The 24,354-nt window shown below is 46.6% G+C and overlaps 1 protein-coding gene across 1 annotated transcript; it reads right to left on the reverse strand.

Annotated features, from left to right (window-relative positions):
• Nucleotides 1–11,097: 11,097 nt before the first annotated feature.
• LOC125556289 (uncharacterized) lies at nucleotides 11,098–12,082 on the reverse strand. Its single transcript, XM_087539026.1, has 3 exons — nucleotides 11,456–12,082; nucleotides 11,279–11,355; nucleotides 11,098–11,202 (listed from the first exon to the last, which is right to left on the reverse strand). Exons 1-3 carry the CDS (start codon nucleotides 11,798–11,800, stop codon nucleotides 11,133–11,135), a joined length of 492 nt encoding a protein of 163 aa, XP_087395152.1. The 5' UTR covers nucleotides 11,801–12,082; the 3' UTR covers nucleotides 11,098–11,132.
• Nucleotides 12,083–24,354: the final 12,272 nt, after the last annotated feature.

Consider the following 24,354-nt stretch of genomic DNA (forward strand, 5'->3'; position numbering starts at 1 on the left):
TATATGTTGTTAGATGAGAACTATGTATGCACTTTGGTTTTAATGTGATGATGAACTTCTATTAATTTGGGCACTTAATTATATATAATGCACGCAGATGAACCGGCAATGGATGTACGGTGACAGACACACCCGCGAGTACATTAAGGGCGTGCATGAGTTTCTCGATGCGGCTGAGGCAAACAAGCCGAATGGTTTTATGTGTTGTCCATGCACTGAATGTGGCAATACGAGGTCTTACTCTAACCGGAAAATCCTTCACTCCCACCTGCTTTACAAGGGTTTCATGCCACACTATAATGTTTGGACGAGGCACGGAGAAATAGGGGTTATGATGGAAGACGGCGAAGAAGAAGAGTACGATGACAACTATGTGCCCCCTGAATACGGTGATGCTGCAACGGGGGGAGCTGGTGAAGATCAAGACGAACCAGACGATGTGCCCAATGATGCTGCCACGGGTGAAGCTGCTGAAGATCAAGAGGAACCAGACGATGTGCCCGATGATGATGATCTCCGCCGGGTCATTGTCGATGCAAGGACGCAATGCATTAGTCAAAAGGAGAAGCTGAAGTTCGATCGCATGTTAGAGGATCACAAAAAAGGGTTATACCCCAATTGCGAAGATGGCAACACAAAGCTCGGTACCGTACTGGAATTGCTGCAGTGGAAGGAAGAGAATGCTGTGGCTGACAAAGGATATGAGAAGCTACTGAAAATATTGAAGAAGCTTCCAAAGGATAACGAATTGCCCGACAGTACATACGTAGCAAAGAAGGTCGTATGCCCTCTAGGATTGGAGGTGGAGAAGATACATGCATGCCCTAATGACTGCATCCTCTACCGCGGTGCATACAAGGATCTGAACGCATGCCCGGTATGCGGTGCGTTGCGGTATAAGATCAGACGAGATGACCCTGGTGATGTTGATGGCGAGCCCCTCAGGAAGAGGGTTCCTGCGAAGGTGATGTGGTATGCTCCTATAATACCACGGTTGAAACGTCTGTTCAGAAACGAAGAGCATGCCAAGTTGATGCGATGGCACAGTGAGAACCGAAAGAAAGATGGGAAGTTGAGAGCACCCGCTGACGGGTCACAGTGGAGAAAAATCGAGAGAAAGTACCGGGATGAGTTTGCAAAGGACCCAAGGAATGTATGGTTTGCTTTAAGCGCGGATGGCATTAATCCTTTCGGGGAGCAGAGCAGCAATCACAGCACCTGGCCGGTGACTCTATGTATGTATAACCTTCCTCCTTGGAAGTGCATGAAGCGGAAGTTCATTATGATGCCAGTTCTCATCCAAGGCCCTAAGCAACCCGGCAACGAAATTGATGTGTACCTAAGGCCATTCGTTGAAGAACTTTTATAGCTGTGGAATGGAAGCGGTGTACGTACGTGGGATGAGCACAGACAGGAGGAATTTAACCTTAAGGCATTGCTGTTTGTGACCATCAACGATTGGCCCGCTCTCAGTAACCTTTCAGGACAGACAAACAAAGGATACCACGCATGCACGCACTGTTTAGATGACACTGAAAGTATATACCTGGACAAATGCAGGAAGAATGTGTACCTGGGCCATCGTCGATTTCTTCCGACCAACCATCAATGTCGAAAGAAAGGCATTCAAAGGCGAGGTAGATCACCGGAAGAAGCCCGCCATGCGCACCGGTGATCACGTGCTTGCTATGGTCAATGATTTACACTACGTAATCTTTGGAAAGGGTCCCGGTGGACTAGCTGTTCCGAATGACGCTGAGGGACACGCACCCATGTGGAAGAAGAAATCTATATTTTGGGACCTACCCTACTGGAAAGACCTAGAGGTCCGCTCCTCAATCGACGTGATGCACGTGACGAAGAACCTTTGCGTGAACCTGCTAGGCTTCTTGGGCATGTATGGGAAGACAAAAGATACACCTGAGGCATGAGAGGACCTGCAACGTTTGCACGAAAAAGACGGCATATGCCTCCGAAGCAGTATAAAGGTCCTGCCAGCTACGCTCTTACGAAAGAAGAGAAAGAAATCTTCTTTGAATGCCTGCTCAGTATGAAGGTCACGACTGGCTTCTCGTCGAATATAAAGGGAATAATAAATATGTCAGAGAAAAAGTTTCAGAACCTAAAGTCTCATGACTGCCACGTGATTATGACGCAACTGCTTCCGGTTGCATTGAGGGGGCTTCTACCGGAAAACGTTCGATTAGCCATTGTGAAGCTATGTGCATTCCTCAATGCAATCTCTCAGAAGGTGATCGATCCAGAAATCGTACCAAGGCTAAGGAGTGATGTGGCGCAATGTCTTGTCAGTTTCGAGCTGGTGTTCCCACCATCTTTCTTCAATATCATGACGCACGTCCTAGTTCAACTAGTCGACGAGATTGTCATCCTGGGGCCCGTATTTCTACACAATATGTTCCCCTTTGAGAGGTTCATGGGAGTCCTAAAGAAATATGTCCGTAACCGCGCTAGGCCAGAAAGAAGCATCTCCATGGGCCATCAAACAGAGGATGTCATCGGGTTTTGTGTTGACTTCATTCCTGGCCTTAACAAGATAGGTCTCCCTAAATCGCGGTATGAGGGGAGACTGGCTGGAAAAGGCACTCTTGGAAGAGACTCAATAATATGCAAGGACGGATATTCTTGGTCTCAAGCACACTACACAGTTCTACAGAACTCTACCTTGGTGACCCCGTATATCGATGAACACAAGAACAGTCTGCGCTCCAAACACCCGGAGCAGTGCGACGACTGGATTACATGTGAACACATCAGGACTTTCAGCAGTTGGTTGGAAACACGTCTTAGAGGTGACAACACTGTTTGTGATGAGTTGTACTTGTTGTCCAGGGGACCATCTTTGACTGTATTGACTTACAAAGGATACGAGATAAATGGGAATACATTTTACACGACCGCCCAAGATCAAAAGAGTACAAACCAAAACAGCGGTGTCCGCTTTGATGCAGCAACCGAGAGCGGAAAGGATACATATTATGGTTACATAGTGGACATATGGGAACTTGACTACGGACCTGATTTTAAGGTCCCTTTGTTAAGTGCAAATGGGTCAATCTGTTAGGTGGCGGGGTACAGGTAGACCCACAGTACGGAATGACAACAGTGGATCTGAAAAATCTTGGGTACACTGACGAACCGTTCGTCCTAGCCAATGATGTGGCACAGGTTATCTATGTGAAGGACATGTCTACCAAACCGAGAAAAAGAAAAGATAAGGAAGCGAATACATCATACGATGAGCCAAAGCGCCACATAGTTCTTTCAGGAAAAAGGGACATCCTGGGAGTGGACGGCAAGACAGACATGTCTGAAGATTATGAAAAGTTTCATGAAATTCCTCCCTTCAATGTCAAGGCTGACCCAAGCATCCTGATAAACAATGAAGATTATCCATGGTTACGGCGCAATAAGCAAATGACACAAGCGAAGAAAAAGTGAAGACTTTCTCCCGCAACTATTATGATGATACCATGCCAAATTTTTAACAGACGAACATGCTACCATTTTCCGTTTTGTACATGCACATGCTATGTGGGTGAAATTATGATACCATCCCAACTTTCAACTTTTTCAGAGTTCATTTGAAATGCTTTCATGTCTTATGGTTCGAAACTATGATACTTCGAAAGTGATTGTCCATTTTGTACAGGAAGTGCATCAAGTTTTTGTCGTAACCCTCTCTACTTTTTGGAACATGCTATGTGGGTGAAATGATGATACCATGCCAACTTTCAACCTTTTCAGAGTTCATTTTGAAATGCTTTCCAATTTCAGAGTCATTTAGCTCAAAGAATGAATTAATAGCAAACAGAATAAACTACAAAACTTTTATGAAAATAAAAACAATCAATTAAAATATTATGTTATGATCAACTAAAATAAAACTATAATATTCTTCAATAGCAAAAAGAATATAATTTTTGTGACCTAAAATAAAACTATAAGTATTTAATTGTAAGTATAAATAAAAAATAAATAACAAAGAAGAAAAAAAATTCTATTTTTATAGTAAAGTTATTCATAAACTAGTGATTCACACAAATTTTTAAAAATTCAAATTTAAACTATTCAAAATTTAAAACTAATGGCACTAACAGAAAGTTTATAATTTTTGTGACCTAAAAGCAAAAGGAAATCACTAAAAAACTGTAAGTATTTAGTTTTAAGTAGAAATAAAAAATAAATAGAAAAAAAATTCTATTTTTATAGTAAAGTTATTCATAAACTAGTGATTCACACAAATTTTTAAAAATTCAAATTTAAACTATTTAAAATTTAAAACTAATGGCACTAACAGAAAGTTTATAATTTTTGTGACCTAAAAGCAAAAAGAAATCACTAAAAAACTGTAAGTATTTAGTTTTAAGTAGAAATAAAAAAAAATAAAAAACCATAAAAATGTAGAAATAAAAAAGAAAAAACCAAAAAAATGCCTCCTACTGGGCCTCCACGGCCTGAATACGACTAGAAACCCTACATGGGCTAGGATTCAGGCCCGCAGAAGGCCCAATAGACCCACAGGCAATAGCAAGTTTAGGCCCGAAAGCCTGCATTAGAGAGGAGCTCGAATGGAGAGGCGCACCAGCGCTTATAAACCAGTGCCGGCGCCCTTCAGCTAGCGATGTGGGACTAAACTTTTGGGCGCGGGGCAGCAAAAGGCCATTGGTCCCGGTTGGTGGCTCCAACCGGGACTAAAGGGGGCATTGGTCACGGTTCGTGGCACCAACCGTGACCAATGCCCCCCTTTAGTCCCGGTTGGTGCCACCAATCGGGACCAAAGGCCGCCGCTTCCCGCCCTTTGGGCTGCTAAAAATTGGCCTTTGGTCCCGGTTCGTGGCACCAACCGGGACTAATGCCCACCTTTGGTCCCGGTTGCTGCCACGAACCAGGACTAAAGGCTCTGCTATATAAGCCCACACTTTGGAAATTTTCGCCAACTGCTCCATTCCCCATCGCCGACGCCGCCAGGCTGCTCGTCCTCCTTGTCACCGTCGCCGCGCCCTGCCCCGTCGCCGTCGCTGCGCCCTGCCCCATCGCCGTCGCCACGCCCTGTCGCTGTCGTCCTCGTCGCGCCCTCCTGCCTGTCGCCGGCCGCCCTGCCCCGAGCTCGCTGCCGTCCGCGCGCCCTGCCCCGAGCCCCGCCTCCTCGATCGTCCTTATCGCCGTGTGCTGCCCCGAGCCCGCGGCCGTCCCCGTCACCGTGTGCCACCCCGAGCCCGTCGTCCCCGTCGCCGTGTGCCGCCCCGAGCCCGTCGTGTTGGTACGAAGTTCTGCAAAGTTGTTCTGGAATGGAGTCCCGGATAGAATAATCCGCCTTTTGGTACGAATTCAGCAAAGGCCTTCCAAATAGCGATATTTGGAAGGCTCTTGCTGAACTTTGTACCAAAAAGCGAATTATCCTATCTGGGACTCCGTTCCAGAACAACTTTGAAGAGCTTCGTACCATCATGCACATGTTACTTTCACCTAATGACGAAGACATGGTTTTGTTGAATCCTTTGACACTAGGCAACCTCCCGACCCCTCGGCGATCCTCTCGAACATGAGAGGAAGAAGAGGGTCGTCTAGGGGTCGAGGGTTCTTCTCCTCTATTCTTTCTTCTCCTCTTTTTTTTCTTCTTCTTCCTCTTTTTTTTATCGGGAATGAGGGTCGTCGAGGGACATAGATGTAGTGTCATCGTTGTCGATATATACCCCCTCCCGATAGCTTACTATGATTAGGTAGCTAGTTCTACGTTTGGCACTAATATATCCATCTGTCATGTTTGAATAATAATTGCCATGTTGTAAATATTTGTAGAAACTATGGACACCGCCCTAGACGAAGCAACAAAAGAAGCGTTGTTGAGGGACATAATCGCAGAAGGAAGTGATGCCATCTCGTTGTTTCTCAATGAAACCGATGGTCTGGAAGGAGAGGGTGAACAAGCTGGCTACGGTGACCTAATGCCGGTGCAAGAAGAAGAACATGAGGACGGCTCCGGTGACCCAATGCCGGTGCAAGAAGGAGACCGTGATGACGGCTCCGGTGACCGAACCGAGTCCGGCCAGGTATATATATTAGTTAAGCCTATGCTGACTAGCTGATTGATGCATTCATTGTTTTGGTATGTACACATATTAATTAAGTCTTTGTTCTTTTTTCTAGCCCTCCGGATCGAGCACAACTTCGGTAAAGAGACGAGGCCCGAAGAAAAAGTTGAGCTCGGATGAAAAGTTTGAGATCATAGCAATCGCGCCCGACGGCCAACCTATTGAACCCCTCCGGACAAAGAGCGCATTTGTTGCTCAGTGCGGGGTTCTGGTTAGGGACAAGATCCTGATAAGCATCCAGCAATGGTTTAAGCCGGCTACAGAAGACCCTGAGATCTCTTATGTCAATGATATGCAGAAAAATGATCTTTGGACTGAGCTGAAGTCAAATTTCACCCTACCGCCTGAGGATAATTCAGAGAACCCAGTTAAAGAGAAATTAATCAAGTCTTTTGCTCTGAAGAGGATGGCAGAACTATTCAGGAGGTGGAAGAAAGAGCTGAATAAGTTTGTCGAAAATAATGAGACACCAGAATTCAAGGGCAGATATGAGAAGATCAGAGATCACTGGCCCGCATTTGTGGCCCACAAGACATCGGAAAAGAGTCAGAAGATGTCGGCGACAAACAAGCAAAATGCTGCGAAGAAGAAGCTTCACCATCGCATGGGGTCAGGTGGCTACCTTGTAGCCCGGCCTAAGTGGTCCAAGACTGAGAATGATCTGGTTCATAAAGGGATCGAACCAGAGACAATTAACTGGCCAGACCGTTGTCGGACTTGGTTCTTCGGGGCTGGCGGAACCCTGGACCCTGTAACAGGGAAGTGCATTTGGACGAACGATCAAATGGACATACCAGTCAGTAAGCTTAAGCAGTATATCGAAGTAGCGCAGGAAGGGACGTTCTTTCCAGACAGAGAGAACGACGAGCTCACAATGGCCCTCGGGAATCCTGAGCACCCTGGACGGACACGAGGCACGCCAGGCTCCATTCCGTGGAAGGTTGGGTTTCCGAACGCAGGCGGTTACAAATCCCATGAGAGGAGGAAAAAAGTGCAGCAGACCCAAATGCAGGCGCTGCAAGCAAGGGTAGACGCGATAGAGGAACGAGAAGCAAATCGCAGCAAACGTACTGCCGAAGCCTCCCCCGAAGCTACCCCGCCATCTCAGCGCAGAAGCAGCGTGGCTTCCACCGAGCTGCTTCAGCCGGAGCATGCCTTGACGGCTCCTGCCAGCTATCCCGTGGATGCTATAACGGAGTCTCAAAATTGCCACCTTATGACGCAATGGATGAATTTGAAGGTCAAGGCGGCTGTTGGCTCTGTTTATCCTACTGAACCCGGCGCAACTTTTCACTGCCGGCCGATTCCAGAAGGATATGCTAGGATGATGGTGGATGAGATAACGGAGGGATTTGAGGACCTCCAGCTTGACCACCCTACCGGTGAAGGGGAGACTCGGTTGGGGTCTGCTCTGAAGACTCCATGCCTATGGCGGAAGGAGCTCATCAACCTTCTGAACTGGACGCCACCGCCTCCTCCTCCTCCTTCGGCGAGTCAGGGCACTCCACCTCCACCGCCTCCTCCTCCGGCGAGTGACGATCAGGGCCCTCGGCCGGCTCCTTCTCCGGCGCGTGGCAGCACTCCGCCTCCTTCTCCGCCTGCGCTGACGCGCCCGAGCAGCCAGCCTCCTCCTTCTCCGCCTCATCAGCAAGGGCGGAAGAGACCTGCCGCCGCTCCAGCTGCTCCGGCGCGTCGTAGTCCTTCTCCTCCGCCTCTTAAGCAAGTAAAGAAGACAACCGCTACGTCTGCTCGGTCGGCGTCTAGCAGTACAACCAGAGGCGAGAGGACATACAGATTCGGTCCTTCTCTGAAGACTCCAGAGAAGTTACCATACGAGAGGACCCAGGAGGAGAACGCCGAGATCGCGCGAGAAGAAGTGAAGAAATTCTTTGAAGGGGTGAAAGCAACAAAACATACACCTCCGGAGGAGAAGGTAGATCGGGTGAAAGTGAAGCGCACTCTGGCTGCCCTGACAAAACCACCGAAGTCTGATCCGCCGAAAGGAAACTATGACCGCATTATTGGAAAGGAATTTGCCGAAGCGGAGCGGTCGGGAAGTACTGTCATTGATCAAAGGCTGAAAGAACGACGAGCTGGGAAACAAATTGCCCAGCTCGGCGAACAAGCGAAGCAATCGTGCCCCCCGCTCAAGGTTCCTAGCCACAACGTCGCTAATGATCCGAGGATGGTGCCCGGTTATAGCAATCTTGCAGATTACCTGCCCGACGAAGTACATTATGAACCCATGGACGTGCAGATACAAAGATACGAGTACGGGAAGCCTCTCGTCAAAGATGAAAGATCTCTATCAACGATGATGCGAAGATTGCATGATTGGTACTTGAAAATCTGCAGAGACTCTGGGGGGAGGAGTACTTTGTATGTGAAAGTTAAAAAGGAGCATGACCTCGTTGGAATTGATCTGTTGCCTGTTCCATTTGAGGAGTTATATCAGTTTTTCAATCAATTGGCCCTCGATAAAACAACGGTCGCCTGCTACTGTCTGTAAGTAGTACTACTTCTGTCATTAAGTTTCTCTATATAGCTTAGCTCTTTCATTGCATGTATTTATAATCATCCTCACTATATTATGCAGATTGAAGATCGCCGAATTGAAGAAAAGACAAGTCGGTGATATTGGGTTCATTAACACATATCTCATAGATGCAACTGAGGTTAAACTTCATGCCGCAGCTACCGAGGCCAACTTGCTACGATCGTTCATAATAAATCAAAACAAAGATATAATACTCTTTCCTTACAACTTCAGGTGAGTGTTACTGTCTTGTGCGTATTCGGTTTCCCTTATATATTAGTCAAGGTTATAGTAATGTAATTGATGAGTTATGCATGTGTGTGCAGTTTCCACTGTATTCTCCTAGAGATTAAGCTTGAGCAGGGAGTAGTAACCGTCTTAGACTCTAAACGAAAAGATCCCCAGGACTATGCAAACATGACTCAAATACTCCAGAAGTAAGTTAAATCGATCATTATCCACCATATCAGCAACTTTGTTCATTTCCTGATATCAAGTAATTGTTTTCTTTGTCCGGCAGGGTTTGGAGAAAATTCACCAAAACAGTTCCGGGACTGCCGAAGGAGCGGAAATTTAGACACCCGAAAGTAAGTACTATAGTAGCATGTTCCGCGCATCTCCTAGTGATTCAAGCGCTAGTTTCATCAATACCATTTAGCATTCTTGCTTATCAGTTTGATTGACCTCTATTTCTTGTAAAGTGGTTGTGGCAGGAACAAGGGAATGATTTCTGTGGATACTACATCTGCGAGTCCATCCGCCACACGACCTGTGAGCGGGGCGGTACTCTAACGAACAATATGAAGTACGTAAATAACAACATTCACAATTTTATTTTATTACCATCATTTGTGTTGAGTTTCATTCATTCATATATATATATATATGTATTGACCCCCTTCTTCAAATTAGATGTTTCGAAAGCGGGATGAACTCCTAGCACCAGCTCGCATGCGAGCAATTCAAGAGGAATTGGCGGCATTCTTTCTTGACCACGTGATCCCTGAAGACGGAGAATTCTATGTGGACCCTGAGTCCGTATGATTATATTTGTAAGAGATAATTATTGTATATATGTAGCCGGTAGTGTCAGATAGATATACGAGAACTTGTTGTTCGACCAATCTCTCGGAGAAGGAGAGGTGGTCGATATCACTTCTCTCTGTATGCATATATGTTCATGACGATCTTCTGTTTCCTTCGTTTGCTTACTAGCTAGCCAGCGTGTCTAGTCCTCTCTATACGTATGTATAGTACGTAGCGTCGACCAAGCACGGACATAAGAGAGGACACTTCTCTCTATTAATTATAGCTAGCTAACACAATATATGAAACACCTAAATTAACCCCCCAAAACCCCCAACCCCCCCCCCCTTTCAAAAAAAAAAACAAAACCCCCAGCCACAGAAATGCTGACGCGTGGATGCCTATTGGTCCCGGTTGGTGCCACCAACCGGGACCAAAGGGTCTCCTGACTGGGCTCTGCGCACTGCCCACGTGGAGGGCCTTTAGTCCCGGTTCTGGATTGAACCGGGACTAAGGGGGGGAGGTATTAGTACCGACACTTTAGTCCCGGTTCCGGAACCGGGACTAAAGGCCCTTACAAACCGGGACTATAGGCCCTTTTTCTACCAGTGTACTTAGTTCTGTCTGTTAGCATTAATTAATGTCTACTTCTTGATTATATTTGATATACTTCAGATGGTGAGCATGATTGTGGGGATGGTGCGTATGAGGATTTTTTCCCTTCTCCCATTGGAACACACAGGTATATTTGGGTTTATAATATGGGTTGTTGCCCCAGTTGCTTTTGGTTGGCGATAATGGCAATGCAGTTATCACCATGTTTGCACCGTTCTTCACATGGACAATCCCTATGCTCCTTATGTTAGTATGTTACTGGTCATCATCACTGTTTGATTATTTCTCCTTCTATTCTGTTATACAATAGGTATTCTCTTACTACATATAAATTTGGAGGACAAAGGAGCATGCCATCCCTGATTAAGCATTTATTCTGTTGATAGATTAAACCCCAAATTGCTGAGATGTAACCTCTTGTATCTGAATTTCGTTTCATAAAATTAATCATTGGTTTAGTTTGAGAGATTAAACCCAAATTAGTTGATGGACTGAACTAGAAATAATACAATCACATATTAATTTTCTTTTTAAATTTCACAGTAGAGATTTAGCCGCCGATGACCCACTACACGTGGATGGCACATCCTTTCTTCCTCACCTATCGCGCGAAATTCCAAAGCCGGTCCACTGCGATCAAGGTGCTGGAGGCTCTTGGGGTTGCCGCTTGCATGCTTGGAGATAAGTTTTGTAGCCTCCCGTTGTAACGCATAGACATTTGTGCTAGTACTAATAAAGCAAGGTGTGTTTCATCAATTTTTTCATCCATTCACCATAGAAAATTATTTTGTTCCGTACTTAACCGAGGTGATACTAAAAAAATTGATTCAAGATGCATCGCGCTAAAGAGTTGCATATGCTTCCTGCCGATGGCACGTCGTCTTATGGGCCTGCCCACATGAGCCGCCTGACCTGGGTTTCACATAAGTATTAACAATAATATAGTACCACCTCGATTATTTACATGGAATTGTAACAATTTATATACCTAGGCAAAGTGCGAATGACAGGAAGATACAGGGACTTCGACCCGACCCGAGAAAGAATCGAATCAAGATGAATCATCTCAAGGCTTAGGAATTGTACAAAGAAAAGGAGGACGGAAAGATGAATCATCCCAAGGCTTAGGAATTGTACAAATGAAGGAGGACAGAAAAATAACCACGGTGGAGCCATCCGACTTGCCAGGAAGTGAGGAGTCCGGGCGGCACCACCGGCCAGACCACGGTGGAGCCATCCGACTTCCCGTGACAGGGCTCTGCTCGTGGCCCTCTGTCGAGAACGACCGACGGACGCAGCTGCGCGGCTTTGGCCCCGCAGAACGGCGACAGTCTGGTGGCACCATGGTTGCTCGGTGAGCTCCTGCAAGGGAACATGGCGGGTGAGATAAGGGAGACGGAGAGAGAAGGGAAAGGGAGAGGCGGCGGGGAGACTCTGCTGTGGGTGGCTGCGTGCTACACATTGCAAAGCTATACAGTGGTGCTCTGGCAACAGAACGCCTCAACGCCATGAGGGGGCATCCAGGAGATCGACCTCACCCAGATGCAAGAGATGGAAAGAGAACCATCTGGGAGAGAGGCCTTTGATGCCAAGAGGGTGGAGCCTTCAAACATGCATCAGATCAAAATTTGCCATGCACCCGAACGAACTGATATGGAGGAACCAGATCTAATGCAAAGAGGACACCAAGAACAAGGACACCGGAGGGAGAGGGGAGGGGCCAACGAATGAAGAAAGAGCGGAAGCTTGGAGAGAGACAGGCGGAGAGCACGAGGAACGGAGGAGGGGGGCTGGTGGGGGTAATCACGCTGGCTCCCAGAAAATTTTCGTTTACATATATACCAATATAAAAAGAACCAAAGAGGCAAATCCAATTAATCTCGGTCATCGAACTAAGTCAATCCAACTAACTAGACTGCTTCATGACGAGCGTTAAACGTGTTTAACATGCAATTAATATCCAAATATTGCACTAATCATAAGATTAACACATAAATAATAGCATACCTAATATCCACGTGCAACTGGTATATTGCCTAAATATTAACGTGCGTTGCACGTGCGCATTTACTTGCTGGCTAAATTAGAGGAAAGTCTTTTTTATTGTAATTGGATCGGAAGAGAGGTGTGCGTGCGTGTGCATCTCTCCAAAGTGTGCATGTTTTATTCTAAACTAAGTGTGCGTGTTTTTTTTAGAGAAATAGCCTACCATCTACATGAAATTCTTGTGTTTAGGCCAAGTGCAAAAAGAAATGAAGGAAATATAATTTTGAAGCCAAACAAAACCAACATTTTCTAAAGAAGAAACAACATAGGAAAACTTATTTTGTTTCGAATATTAATAGAAAGTTGTATATAAAAAATCACGCTTCACTGCACCACTACTCTTCCATCCAGTGATAGTGCGATGCTAAAGGATGTGCCGTCGAAAGACATGAATGTGACTTCATAAAAAGAATTGTGGGCATAAAAAATCCTACCACCATAGCGGTCGGAAGACATGAAAGAGTCACTAAACACTTGTGGCGATTTTTTTTCTGTGCAATGCACGACACATTCAATTGCTATGTACAAAGAATTCATTTTTCTTAAAATAAATACATTCAAATTGTTCACGAAATTAGAAAATCACAACTTTTTTTAAAATCGTGTGTTAAAAAAACGTTCGGCTTCAAAACATGCTCTAATTCTAATAGAAGAATTCAAAAAAATCAACAAATATTCAATTTTATAAAAAAGAATAAATAAATATTCACGTTTTTCCCGAAAAGCAAAAACGAATTGAAACTCTATTGCATGTCCATCAAGCACTACTGTTCGACCAGATGAAGGATGTTCGAGTAGCTTCTCTATGTCTACTTTCATGCTTCGAAAAGCAATAATGGTGTACCCTTATCACCGATGTTTATCAAAAGATATAAGAAATGACGTGTAATGCACATGGAGTAAGTTTCGCGATTTTCTTGCCCGTTGCAACGCACGTGCATTTGTACTAGTATATATCATATGATGAGGTGGCGGTCCAGTGCCCCGAGGGCGGTGGATCCTATTCGTCTCCGGCTTCGTCGTCCATACCGTTGAAGTCTTCGGAGCCGAAGTCGAGCATGTCGGTTAAGTCGTCGACAATGGCTACTAAGTGGGTGGTGGGTGGGCAGCGAACTTCTTCGTCGTCTGCATCCCATTCTAGCTGCACATAGTTCGGCCAAGGTTCTCCTGACAGGGAGAGAGACCTTAATGAATTTAGCACATCTCCAAAAGGTGAGTGCTGAAAGATATCCGCGGAGGTGAACTCCATGATCGGCGCCCAGTCGGACATGACGGGCACGGATACGAGCGGCTCAGAGTCCGTGGCCGAGGATGAATCCAGTGGTTCGGTAACACGGCTCTCGTAAGGGGTGAAGTCAGCATCCGGCTCTATCGCCTCTGAGAGTGCGGCCTCCATGGCAGGGTCCGTCCCTCCGCTCTCGGATGGCGCGACTTGCTCCGGATTGATGGACGGAGTAGCTATGGATGCGATCTCCCGAATACTGTCCGACGACAGAGTTACGTCATGCTCGTCAAGACTGTATGGCGCGTCCGACATGGGCTCGAATCCGTCGAAGATCAAGTCTCCGCGGATGTTGGCCGTGTAGTTCAAGTTTCCAAATCTGACCTGATAGCCAGGGGCGTAGCTCTCAATCTGCTCCAGATGGCCAAGTGAATTGGCCCACAGTGCAAAGCCGCCGAATATGAAGATCTATCCGGGGAGGAAAGCCTCACCCTGGACCGCATCGCTAGCGATGATCGAAGGAGCCATCAAGCATTATGGTGATGACACAGTGGAACTCTCAATGAAAGCACCAATGTCGGTGTCAAAACCGGCGGATCTCGGGTAGGGGGTCCCGAACTGTGCGTCTAAGGCGGATGGTAACAGGAGGCGGGGGACACGATGTTTTACCCAGGTTCGGGCCCTCTTGATAGAGGTAAAACCCTACGTCCTGCTTGATTGTTCTTGATGATATGAGTATTACAAGAGTAGATCTACCACGAGATCAGAGAGGCTAAACCCTAGAAGCTAGCCTATGATATGATTGTATCTTGTCCTACGGACTAAAATCCTCCGGTTTATATAGACACCGGAGGGGGCTAGGGTTACAGAAGGTCGGTTATAAAGGAGGAGATATACATATCCGTATTGCCTAGCTTGCCTTCCACGCCAAGTAGAGTCCCATCCGGACACGAGACGAAGTATTCAATCTTGTATCTTCATGGCCCAACAGTCCAACCAAAGGATATAGTCCGGCTTTCCGGAGACCCTCTAATCCAGGACTCCCTCAGCCACCTTGGGTGAAATTTTATTTATATGATGAGCATAAGGAGATGTCACTTTATGATTTTTGCCGGGTATGTATGATACCCTTTGCGGGCAGCGTAGAGGAACCACATCGTAACGATGTGGAAGGGTTTATTGATACGATTGTTGTAGGGGAAACTAGAAAGGTTTCCGATGCAAGAATCACTAGTATAAATTTTCCTGTTCTGCGTTACTTTGCAATATTTGCTAGTAGATGTTTAATTGGTCGTGGGAACTGCGGAAACCTTAGTGCCCCTGATATTATTATTTTGCGCCATGCCATGTTTCATGATACTACTTTCAGTTTAGGCGCTATTGTTGCTAAACGGTTAAATTAGAACCGTACAAAGGGCCCCGTCCTCGGAGGTATCTTTGCCTCGCGCCTTGCTGCACATTTTAACATACATATCAGACACTTTGAGAAAGAGGAAAAGTTGATGCCTCCAATTGTTCTAGATTATAAGAGTATGGTAGCACATGAGTTTATTGTTAAGGATAAGAATAGGATACTTAAGTATAAATTAATATTTGGTAAAAATTATTGTGAGATTATTACCTTGCCTACGCCCTCTTTGTTTAACATATTTTCAGGCATGCACCTCATTTTGCCTGAGGCCATTCATGCGTACCGGGGCCAGATGTCAGCTGCAGAAACTGAGCCGGAGCCACCACTTGATCCTCACCGTCAGTCTGTTTATCAGTGGAATCCGGAGGAAATCGCCAACCAGTGGCAACCTGAGGACCCTTCTCAGTACGACCCCAGCTACAGTTTTGATCCATGGGCATATACCAACTTAGGCCGAAAGCCTAAACTTGGGGGAGTACATATTTCTCACCGACATTATATTCATGTTCACACACTCATGCTAGTTGTCGGTGCTCATACTTTTTCATTGTATCATCCATGCTAGTATATTTTTCTTTTTAAGCTTTCTTCTTGTGTGTTTGAAAAACCTTAAGAAAAACCAAAGAAATAGTTGTAGCTTTTAACTAGTTTACTTTTCATGCATGTAGTAGTAGTAATTAAAAAGAAAACCCAAAAAGATTTCTCGTTCTTCTTTTGCTTGTTGGGAGCTTTCCCGTGTAAATAGTTTTGTTTCTTTTCTTTTCTTTGGGGGTCGAGAGGAGAAGACCTTAATGAAGTTGTTGAGTGGCTCTTTTATGCATTATTGTTGATCTAACAAAGATCCCATATTATCTTGTCTTCTCCCTTGAATTGAATCCTTGCAGATTCCATCTTAGTCCAATGCACATGCACTATTATTATTATCCACACCATTCGGTCTTGCAAGTGAAAGGCAATAATGACGATATATGATGAACTGATTGAGATGAGAAAAGCTGGTATTAACTCGACCTTTTTTGCTTTTATAAATATGATTAGTCCATCGTTCCTGATTCAGCCTATTATGAATGAAACATGTTTGCAATGGCAATCAGAGATTATAGTTTCTTATGCCATGCTTAGTTTGCTAGGAGTTTATAATGGTTTACCTTGCGTGCCAAAATGCTATTAAAATGGTTGTGATATGGTATGATAGGGTGGTATCCTCCTTTGAACGATTCGAGTGGCTTGACTTGGCACATGTTCACGCATGTAGTTGAAACAAAATCAACATGGCCTCTATGATATTTATGTTCATGGTGAATTTTATCCTACTCATGCTTGCATTCGGTGTTGATTAATTTTAATGCATGTTCATGACTGTTGTCGCTCTCTAGCTGGTCGCTTCCCAATCTTTTTCTAGCCTTCACTTGTACTAAGCGGGAATACTGCTTGTGCATCCAATTCCATAAACCCCAAAGTTATTCCATATGAGTCCACCATACCTTCCTATATACGGTATCTACCTGCCACCTTCAAATAAACATTATGTTTTGTATGCTCGAATAGATCATGTATCAACTAGGGCTGTCTGTATCTTCCATGCTAGGTGGGTTATTCTTAAGAGGAGTGGACTCCGCTCCTCACTCACGAGAAAATGACTGGTCATGGATGCCCGGTCCCTGCTACCTCTTGAGCACTGCGTTGGTTTTCCCTTGAAGAGGAAAGGGTGATGCAGCAGAGAAGCGTAAGTATTTCCCTCAGTTTTTGAGAACCAAGGTATCAATCCAGTAGGAGGCCACACACGAGTCCCTCGCACCTACTGTAACGCCCTCGATGCGGCTATATCTCCCATGTGTTGAAGCACGACTTAGAGGCATAACCGCATTGAAAGCAATGTCGCAAGTGAGGTAATCTTCACACAACCCATGTAATATATAAAGGACAGAGATACATAGTTGGCTTACAATCGCCACTTCACACAATTACATGAATAAAGCATTACATCATCCAGATACAATCAAGGTCCGACTACGGAACCAAAATAAAAGAAGAACCCCAAATGCGACACGGTCCCCGATCGACCCCAACTGGGCTCCACTACTGATCAACTAGAACGAAACAGCACAAAAGACAAGATCTTCATCGAGCTCCTCCTTGAGCTTGGTTGCGTCATCTGCACGGACTCATCGGCACCTGCAAGCTGGGTTTGGAAGTATCTGTGAGCCACAGGGACTCAGCAATCTCGCACCCTCGCGATCAAGACTATTTAAGCTTATGGGTAAGGTAAAGGTATGAGGTGGAGCTGCAGCAAGCGACTAGAATATATGGTGGCTAACATACGCAAATGAGAGCGAGAAGAGAAAGCAAAGCACGGTCGATAAAAGTATGATCAAGAAGTGATCCTAAAACAACCTACGTCAAGCATAACTCCAACACCGTGTTCACTTCCCGGACTCCGCCGGAAAGAGACCATCACGGTTACACACGCGGTTGATGTATTTTAATTAAGGTCAACTTCAGGTTTTCTACAACCGGACGTTAACAAATTCCCATCTGCCCATAACCGCGGGCACGACTTCCGAAAGTTCAAATCTCTGTAGGGGTGTCCCAACTTAGCCCATGACAAGCTCTCACGGTCAACGAAGGAATAGACCTCCTCCCGAGACATTCTGATCAGACTCGGTATCCCGGTTCTTCAAGACATCCTCGACAATGGTAAAACAAGTCCAACAAAGCCGCCCGATGTGCCGACATCCTGATGGGAGCTGCACATATCTCGTTCCCAGGGCAACACCGGATGAGACATCCTACGAGTAAAACCAGCCCTCAAGTTTCCCCGAGGTGGCCCTGCAGTCTACTCAGTTCGGACCAACACTTAGACAAGCACTGGCCGGGGGGGGGGGGGGGGGTTAAAATAAGATGACCCTCGGGATGCGCGACTCCCAAGGGAAAAAGGCTAGGTGGCGAATGGTAAAACCAAGGTTGGGCCTTGCTGGAGGAGTTTTATTCAAAGCGAACTGTTAAGGGATTCCCATTATAACCCAACCGCATGAGGAACGCAAAATCCGGGAACATAACACCGATATGACGGAAACTAGGGCGGCAAGAGTGGAACAAAACACCAGGCATAAGGCCGAGCCTTCCACCCTTTACCAAGTATATAGATGCATTAATTAAATAAGATATATTGTGATATCCCCAACAAGTAAACATGTTCCAACAAGGAACAACATCTCCATGTTCCAACGAGGAACAAACTTCAATCTTCACCTGCAACTAACAACGCTATAAGAGGGGCTGAGCAAAGCGGTAACATAGCCAATAAACGGTTTGCTAGGACAAGGTGGGTTAGAGGCTTGGTTTAACAATATGGGAGGCATGATAAGCAAGTGGTAGGTATCGCAGCATAGGCTAGCAAAAGAGCGAGCAACTAGCAAGCAAAGATAGAAGTGATTTCGAGGGTATGGTCATCTTGCCTGAAATCCCGCAAGGAAGAAGAATGAGTCCATGAAGAATACAAACGGAACGTAGACGAACGGGTCCTCATAACGCGACATTATCGGAACCAACCCGAAGAAGCAAACACCGGAAAAGAAGCACACAACATAGTAAACAACCAACACATGAACATGGTATGATATGCGGGATGCGGTATGCGATGCATATGCATGATTTGTCAAGGAACAAATGAACCTGGACTCAACTTGGAAATCCAAGTGTTCCACTGGAAAGATGAGATGAAATCGCTTGAAAACAATATAAGGAACGCCGGAACAGGAGTTACGGTTTGGAAATGGCAAGCAATTCAAATATGACACCGGTCTGCGATTTACAGCAAGTAGCCAACTAAATGCAACAAGATGAACATGCTACAGCACTCAAGCATGGCAACAAAATACATGGCAGGAATCCATTCATGATGCTTAACAAAAGTCTAGCACTGAGCTACGGCCAATTCATATATTAACAGGTTCAAACAAGCATGGCAAAAATGCATATGGTAAACAGATTTCAGACTTAGTGAAATTAACAGTTGTCTGGAATTTCAGATCATGTCGCACACTTCGGAGCATGAAAACTATATGCTACAGGACCTGCACATGGAAAAGTAAAGTATGGAATGGAGCTACTCAAAGAGCTTAACAAAAGTCCCTTAGTGACCTTGAGCCAAAAGGGATCATAAAATACAATTGCAAGCATGTGAACATGGCAAAAACATAATCAGATCACAGACTTAGTGAAAACTGGAGCATGCTGAAAACAGATATCAAGTAGGCATGTTTACGAGCTCGATGCACTCACTACAGAGCAAGTCATGACAATCTAAGCATACACCCATCAAGAATACAGAAAATACAAGCTAGGCATGGCAAGAACAATACCATGGCATGCACGGATCAACTACAACATCCCAGGCAAAATTGCTAACAAGTAGGCAATCTGCCCAGATTCACGAAATAGCAAAAATAGAGCTCGATTGACTCAAGCTAGGGTGCTCCATAATTGCAAACAAAGACATGGATCACTAAAAGATTAACAAAACATCCTTACTGATCATCCTCAAAAGAGGCACGAATCACTAGGAAACAACATGAACATATGGCCATATGAGATAAACAGCTCAAGGACTTAGTGGAAATGCTAAGTCCCTGAAATCAGCATTAGCAAATGCACCACTTGGCAAGCTTGTGCTAGTCACCACACACATCACAAAAATACATGGGTTGCACCTCTGGAAAGATGGCAAAACCCTTAACAAAACATATGTAGAGCTCATGGGCATATCATGCACACAATAATCATGGCAAAAATGACAAATATCTAAATGGAGCATCAGATCTGACAATTATCTCAAGTAGCACTCTTCTAACAGCATTTCGGGCATCAAGATGAACTCAAATGAAAATGATGCAATGAGATTAAATGATGTACTCTCTGAGACGAACATTTTGATATGCTATATGCATGAATCGGAGCTACGGATGCAAAGTTATGATGCGATGAACATGGGCATTTGAAACATGGCAATCTCGGGGACTTAGTAGAAATTGGACCTCTCCGAGAAAGTCAACGGGATGGAGCGGTGTGGGATGGTTCGGATCCAGGACGGAGGGGTGGCGTTTGGTTCATCTCCCGGTGGATCCGGTCCACCTTCTTCTCCGGCGAGGTACGGACTCCGGCGAGGCGGGCTTGAACTCCGGCGATCGCCGGAATGGCGAATCCGGCCGTGAGGCACCGGGGCGACCGCGGAGCTCCTCCGAGGAGGCGGGGCAGTGAGGCGAACGGCGGCGGTGGCCGGCAAGGTGGCGTCGCGCGACAGAGGGCGGCGCCGGCGGGAAGGTGGCGAGGCGCGGCGGCGCACGACGGCGGCCGGAGCATTGCGGGAGGCGGCTCGGCGAAGGGTCGCGGCGCTGGAGCTGCAACCGGGCGGCGGCGCGAGGAGATGGGCCCCGCGGGCCCGATCCGGGCCGCGCGGGCCGGCGACGGGGCTGGAGGAGAGAGAGGGCGGCGGGGTGAGGTGGCGAGGCACGATTGGCCACGGCGGGCGGTTGGACGTGTCCGGCCACCGGGCGGACATGTCCGGCGGCGCGGGGAGGAGTGGATCTAGGGATTCGTCCGCGAAAATGAACGGGGTGCACATATTTATAGGTAGAGGGAGCTAGGAGAGTCCAAATGAGGTGCGGTTTTCGGCCACGCGATTGTGATCGAACGCTCTAGATGATAGAAGGGGTTTAGGTGGGTTTTGGGCCACTTTGAAAGGGTGTTGGGCTGCAACACACACGAGGCCTTTTCGGTCCCTCGGTTAACCGTTGGAGCATCAAACGAAGTCCAAATGGTACGAAACTTGACAGGCGGTCTACCGGTAGTAAACCAAGGCCGCTTGGCAAGTCTCGGTCCAATCCGAAAATGTTTAATCCCCACACATGAAAGAAAGGTAGAAATGACCATCGGAGGAGAACGGAACGCCGGAATGCAAAACGAACAACGGGGAAAAGGCTCGGATGCATGAGACGAACATGCATGCAAATGAAATGCACATGATGACATGATATGCAATGCATGACACGCAAGCAATGACAAGGCAAACAACAGCGAATAACTGCAGGACACCTGGCACATCGGTCTTGGGGCGTTACACCTACACAAAGAAATAAACTCCTCGCAACCAACGCGATAAAGGGGTTGTCAATCCCTTCATGGTCACCTACGAGAGTGAGATCTGATAGATATGATAAGATGATATTTTTGGTATTTTTATGATAAAGAGAAATAAAGATGCAAGTAAAATAAATGGCAAAGGAAATAACTAAGTATTGGAAGATTAATATGATGGAAAATAGACCCGGGGGCCATAGGTTTCACTAGAGGCTTCTTTCGAGAGCATAAGTATTACGGTGGGTGAACAAATTACTATTGAGCAATTGACAGAATTGAGCATAGTTATGAGAATATCTAGGTATGATCATGTATATAGGTATCACGTCCGAGACAAGTAGACCGACTCCTGCGTGCATCTACTACTATCACTCCACACATCGACCGCTATCCAGCATGCATCTAGATTATTAAGTTCAAGAGAACAGAATAACGCTTTAAGCAAGATGACATGATGTAGAGGGATAAACTCATGCAATATGATATAAACCCCATCTCGTTATCCTCGGTGGCAACAATACAATACGTGCCTTGCTGCCCCTACTGTCACTGGGAAAGGACACCGCAAGATTGAACCCAAAGCTAAGCACTTCTCCCATTGCAAGAAAGATCAATCTAGTAGGCCAAACCAAACTGATAATTCAAAGAGACTTGCAAAGATAACCAATCATACATAAACGAATTCAGAGATGATTGAAATATTGTTCATAGATAAACTTGATCATAAACCCAAAATTCATCAGTCTCAACAAACACACCGCAAAAGAAGATTACATCGAATAGGTCTCCACAAGAGAGGGGGAGAACTTTGTATTGAGATCCAAAAAGAGAGAAGAAGCCATCTAGCTAATAACTATGGACCCGTAGGTCTGAAGTAAACTACTCACACTTCATCGGAGAGGCTATGGTGTTGATGTAGAAGCCCTCCGTGATCGATACTCCCTCCGGCGGAGCTCCGGAAAAGGCCCCAAGACGGGATCTCGTGGATACAGAAAGTTACGGTAGTGGAATTAGGGTTTTGGCTCCGTATCTGGTAGTTTGGGAGACGTAGGTATATATAGGAGGAAGGAGTACGTCGGTGGAGCAACATGGGCCCCATGAGGGTGGAGGGCGCGCCTGGGGGTGTAGGTGAGGGAGTCCTGGATTAGGGGGTCCTCGGACAGCCGGACTATATCCTTTGGCCAGACTGTTGGGCTATGAAGATACAAGATTGAAGACTTGGTCCCGTGTCCGGGTGGGACTCTCCTTTGCGTGGAAGGCAAGCTTGGCAATTTGGATATGTAGATCTCCTCCCTTGTAACCGACTCTGTGTAACCCTAGCCTCCTCTGGTGTCTATATAAACCGGAGGGTTTAGTCCGTAGAACAACAACAATCATAATCATAGGCTAGCTTCTAGGGTTTAGCCTCTACGATCTCGTGGTAGATCAACTCTTGTAATACTCATATCATCAAGATCAATCAAGCAGGAAGTAGGGTATTACCTCCATCGAGAGGGCCCGAACCTGGGTAAAACTTGTGTCCCCCGCCTCCTGTTATCATCCGCCTTAGACGCACAGTTCGGGACCCCCTACCCGAGATCCACCGGTTTTGACACCGACATTGGTGCTTTCATTAAGAGTTCCACCGTGCCGACACCATAAGGCTTGATGGCTCCTTCAGTCATCGACAACGATGCGATCCAGGGTGAGGTTTTTCTCCCCGGACAGATCTTTGTATTCGGCGGCTTCGTACTGCGGGCCAACTCGCTTGGCCATCTGGAGCAGATCAAGAGCTATGCCCCTGGCCATCAGGTCAGGTTTGGAAGCTTGAACTATACTGCCGACATCCGCGGAGACTTGATCTTCTACGGATTTGAGCCCATGTCAGGTGCGCCGCACAGTCGCGACGAGCATGACTTAGCTCTGCCGCCGGACGGTGTTCGGGAGATCACACATGTGGCTACTCTGGCCCTCAATCCGGAGCAGATCGTGCCGTCTAAGGACGGGTGGATGGACCCCGCCACGGAGGTCGCACACCCAGCGGTGATAGAGCCGAATACTGACTTCACCTCCTATGAGACCTGTGTTGCCGGACCCTTGGATTCGCCCCCGGCCACACGCTCCGAACCGCCTGCGTCCATGCCTATCGAATCTGATTGGGCACCGATCATGGAGTTTACCTCCGTGGATATCTTTTAGCACTCGCCCTTGGGGGACATGCTAAATCCATTGAGGTCTCTCTCCTTGTCAGGAGACCCTTGGCCGAACTATGTCCGGCTTAAGTGGTAAGCGGACGACAAGGAAATTCATTCCCCACCCACCACCCACTTAATAGCCACTGTCGACGACTTAACCGGCATGCTTGATTTCGGCTCCGAAGACATCGAAGGTATGGACGACGATGCAGGAGAAGAACAGGAACCACCGCCCACAGGGCGCTGGACAGCCACCTCATCATATGATATATACATGGTGGACACCCCCAAAGAAAGCGATGGCAATAAGGCAACGGAGGATAATCCCCTCGAGAAGCAATCTAAGCACCGGTGTCATCGGCGCTGCTCTAAGCCCCGCCATAGCAAAAGCAGCGATACCAGCACAAGAGACAATAACGCTGCGGATAGTGCCGAAGACGAAGACAATCCCCTCTAGCCAGGCTTCGAGCGGGAGGATGGGCAAGCTAGCCCTAAGGAACAGGCGGCAGACGGAGAATTAGAGGATGAAAATTACATGCCCCTCTCCGATGACGAGGTGAGCCTCGGCGAAGAAGAATTTATCGTGCCTAAGGATCCTGTCGAGCAGGAGCGCTTCAAGCGCCGGCTTATAGCCACAACAAAAAGCCTGAAGAAAAAGCAACAACAGCTCCAAGCTGATCAAGATCTGCTAGCGGATAGATGGACCGAGGTGTTGGCAGCCGAGGAATACGAACTCGAGCGCCCAACCAAAAGTTACCCAAAGCACTGGTTGCTACCCCAACTCGAGGAGGAAGCATTAAAGCCTACACTACCAGCGTATGATGCGGCTGACCGACCACCTCGTGGTCGAGACAAAGCGGCATATCAGCCCGAAGTCCAGCCCGCACCCCGTTGCCAGTCAAACAAAAACACCAAGGGCCGGGGCAACACACAGGACCTGCGAGATGTATTGGAAAACAAAGCAGGACAGACAAGATCGATATACGGATCACGGGGGCGTGCCCCAACGCGTGACGACGACCGTCACGCCGGATATACTAAAAGCAAATCCGGCCGGGCCGAATATAGCAGAC

This window comes from Triticum urartu, chromosome 1A (assembly GCF_056163025.1).
Source record: "Triticum urartu cultivar PI428250 chromosome 1A, HENAU_Tu73, whole genome shotgun sequence".
NCBI classification, from domain to species: domain Eukaryota; kingdom Viridiplantae; phylum Streptophyta; class Magnoliopsida; order Poales; family Poaceae; genus Triticum; species Triticum urartu.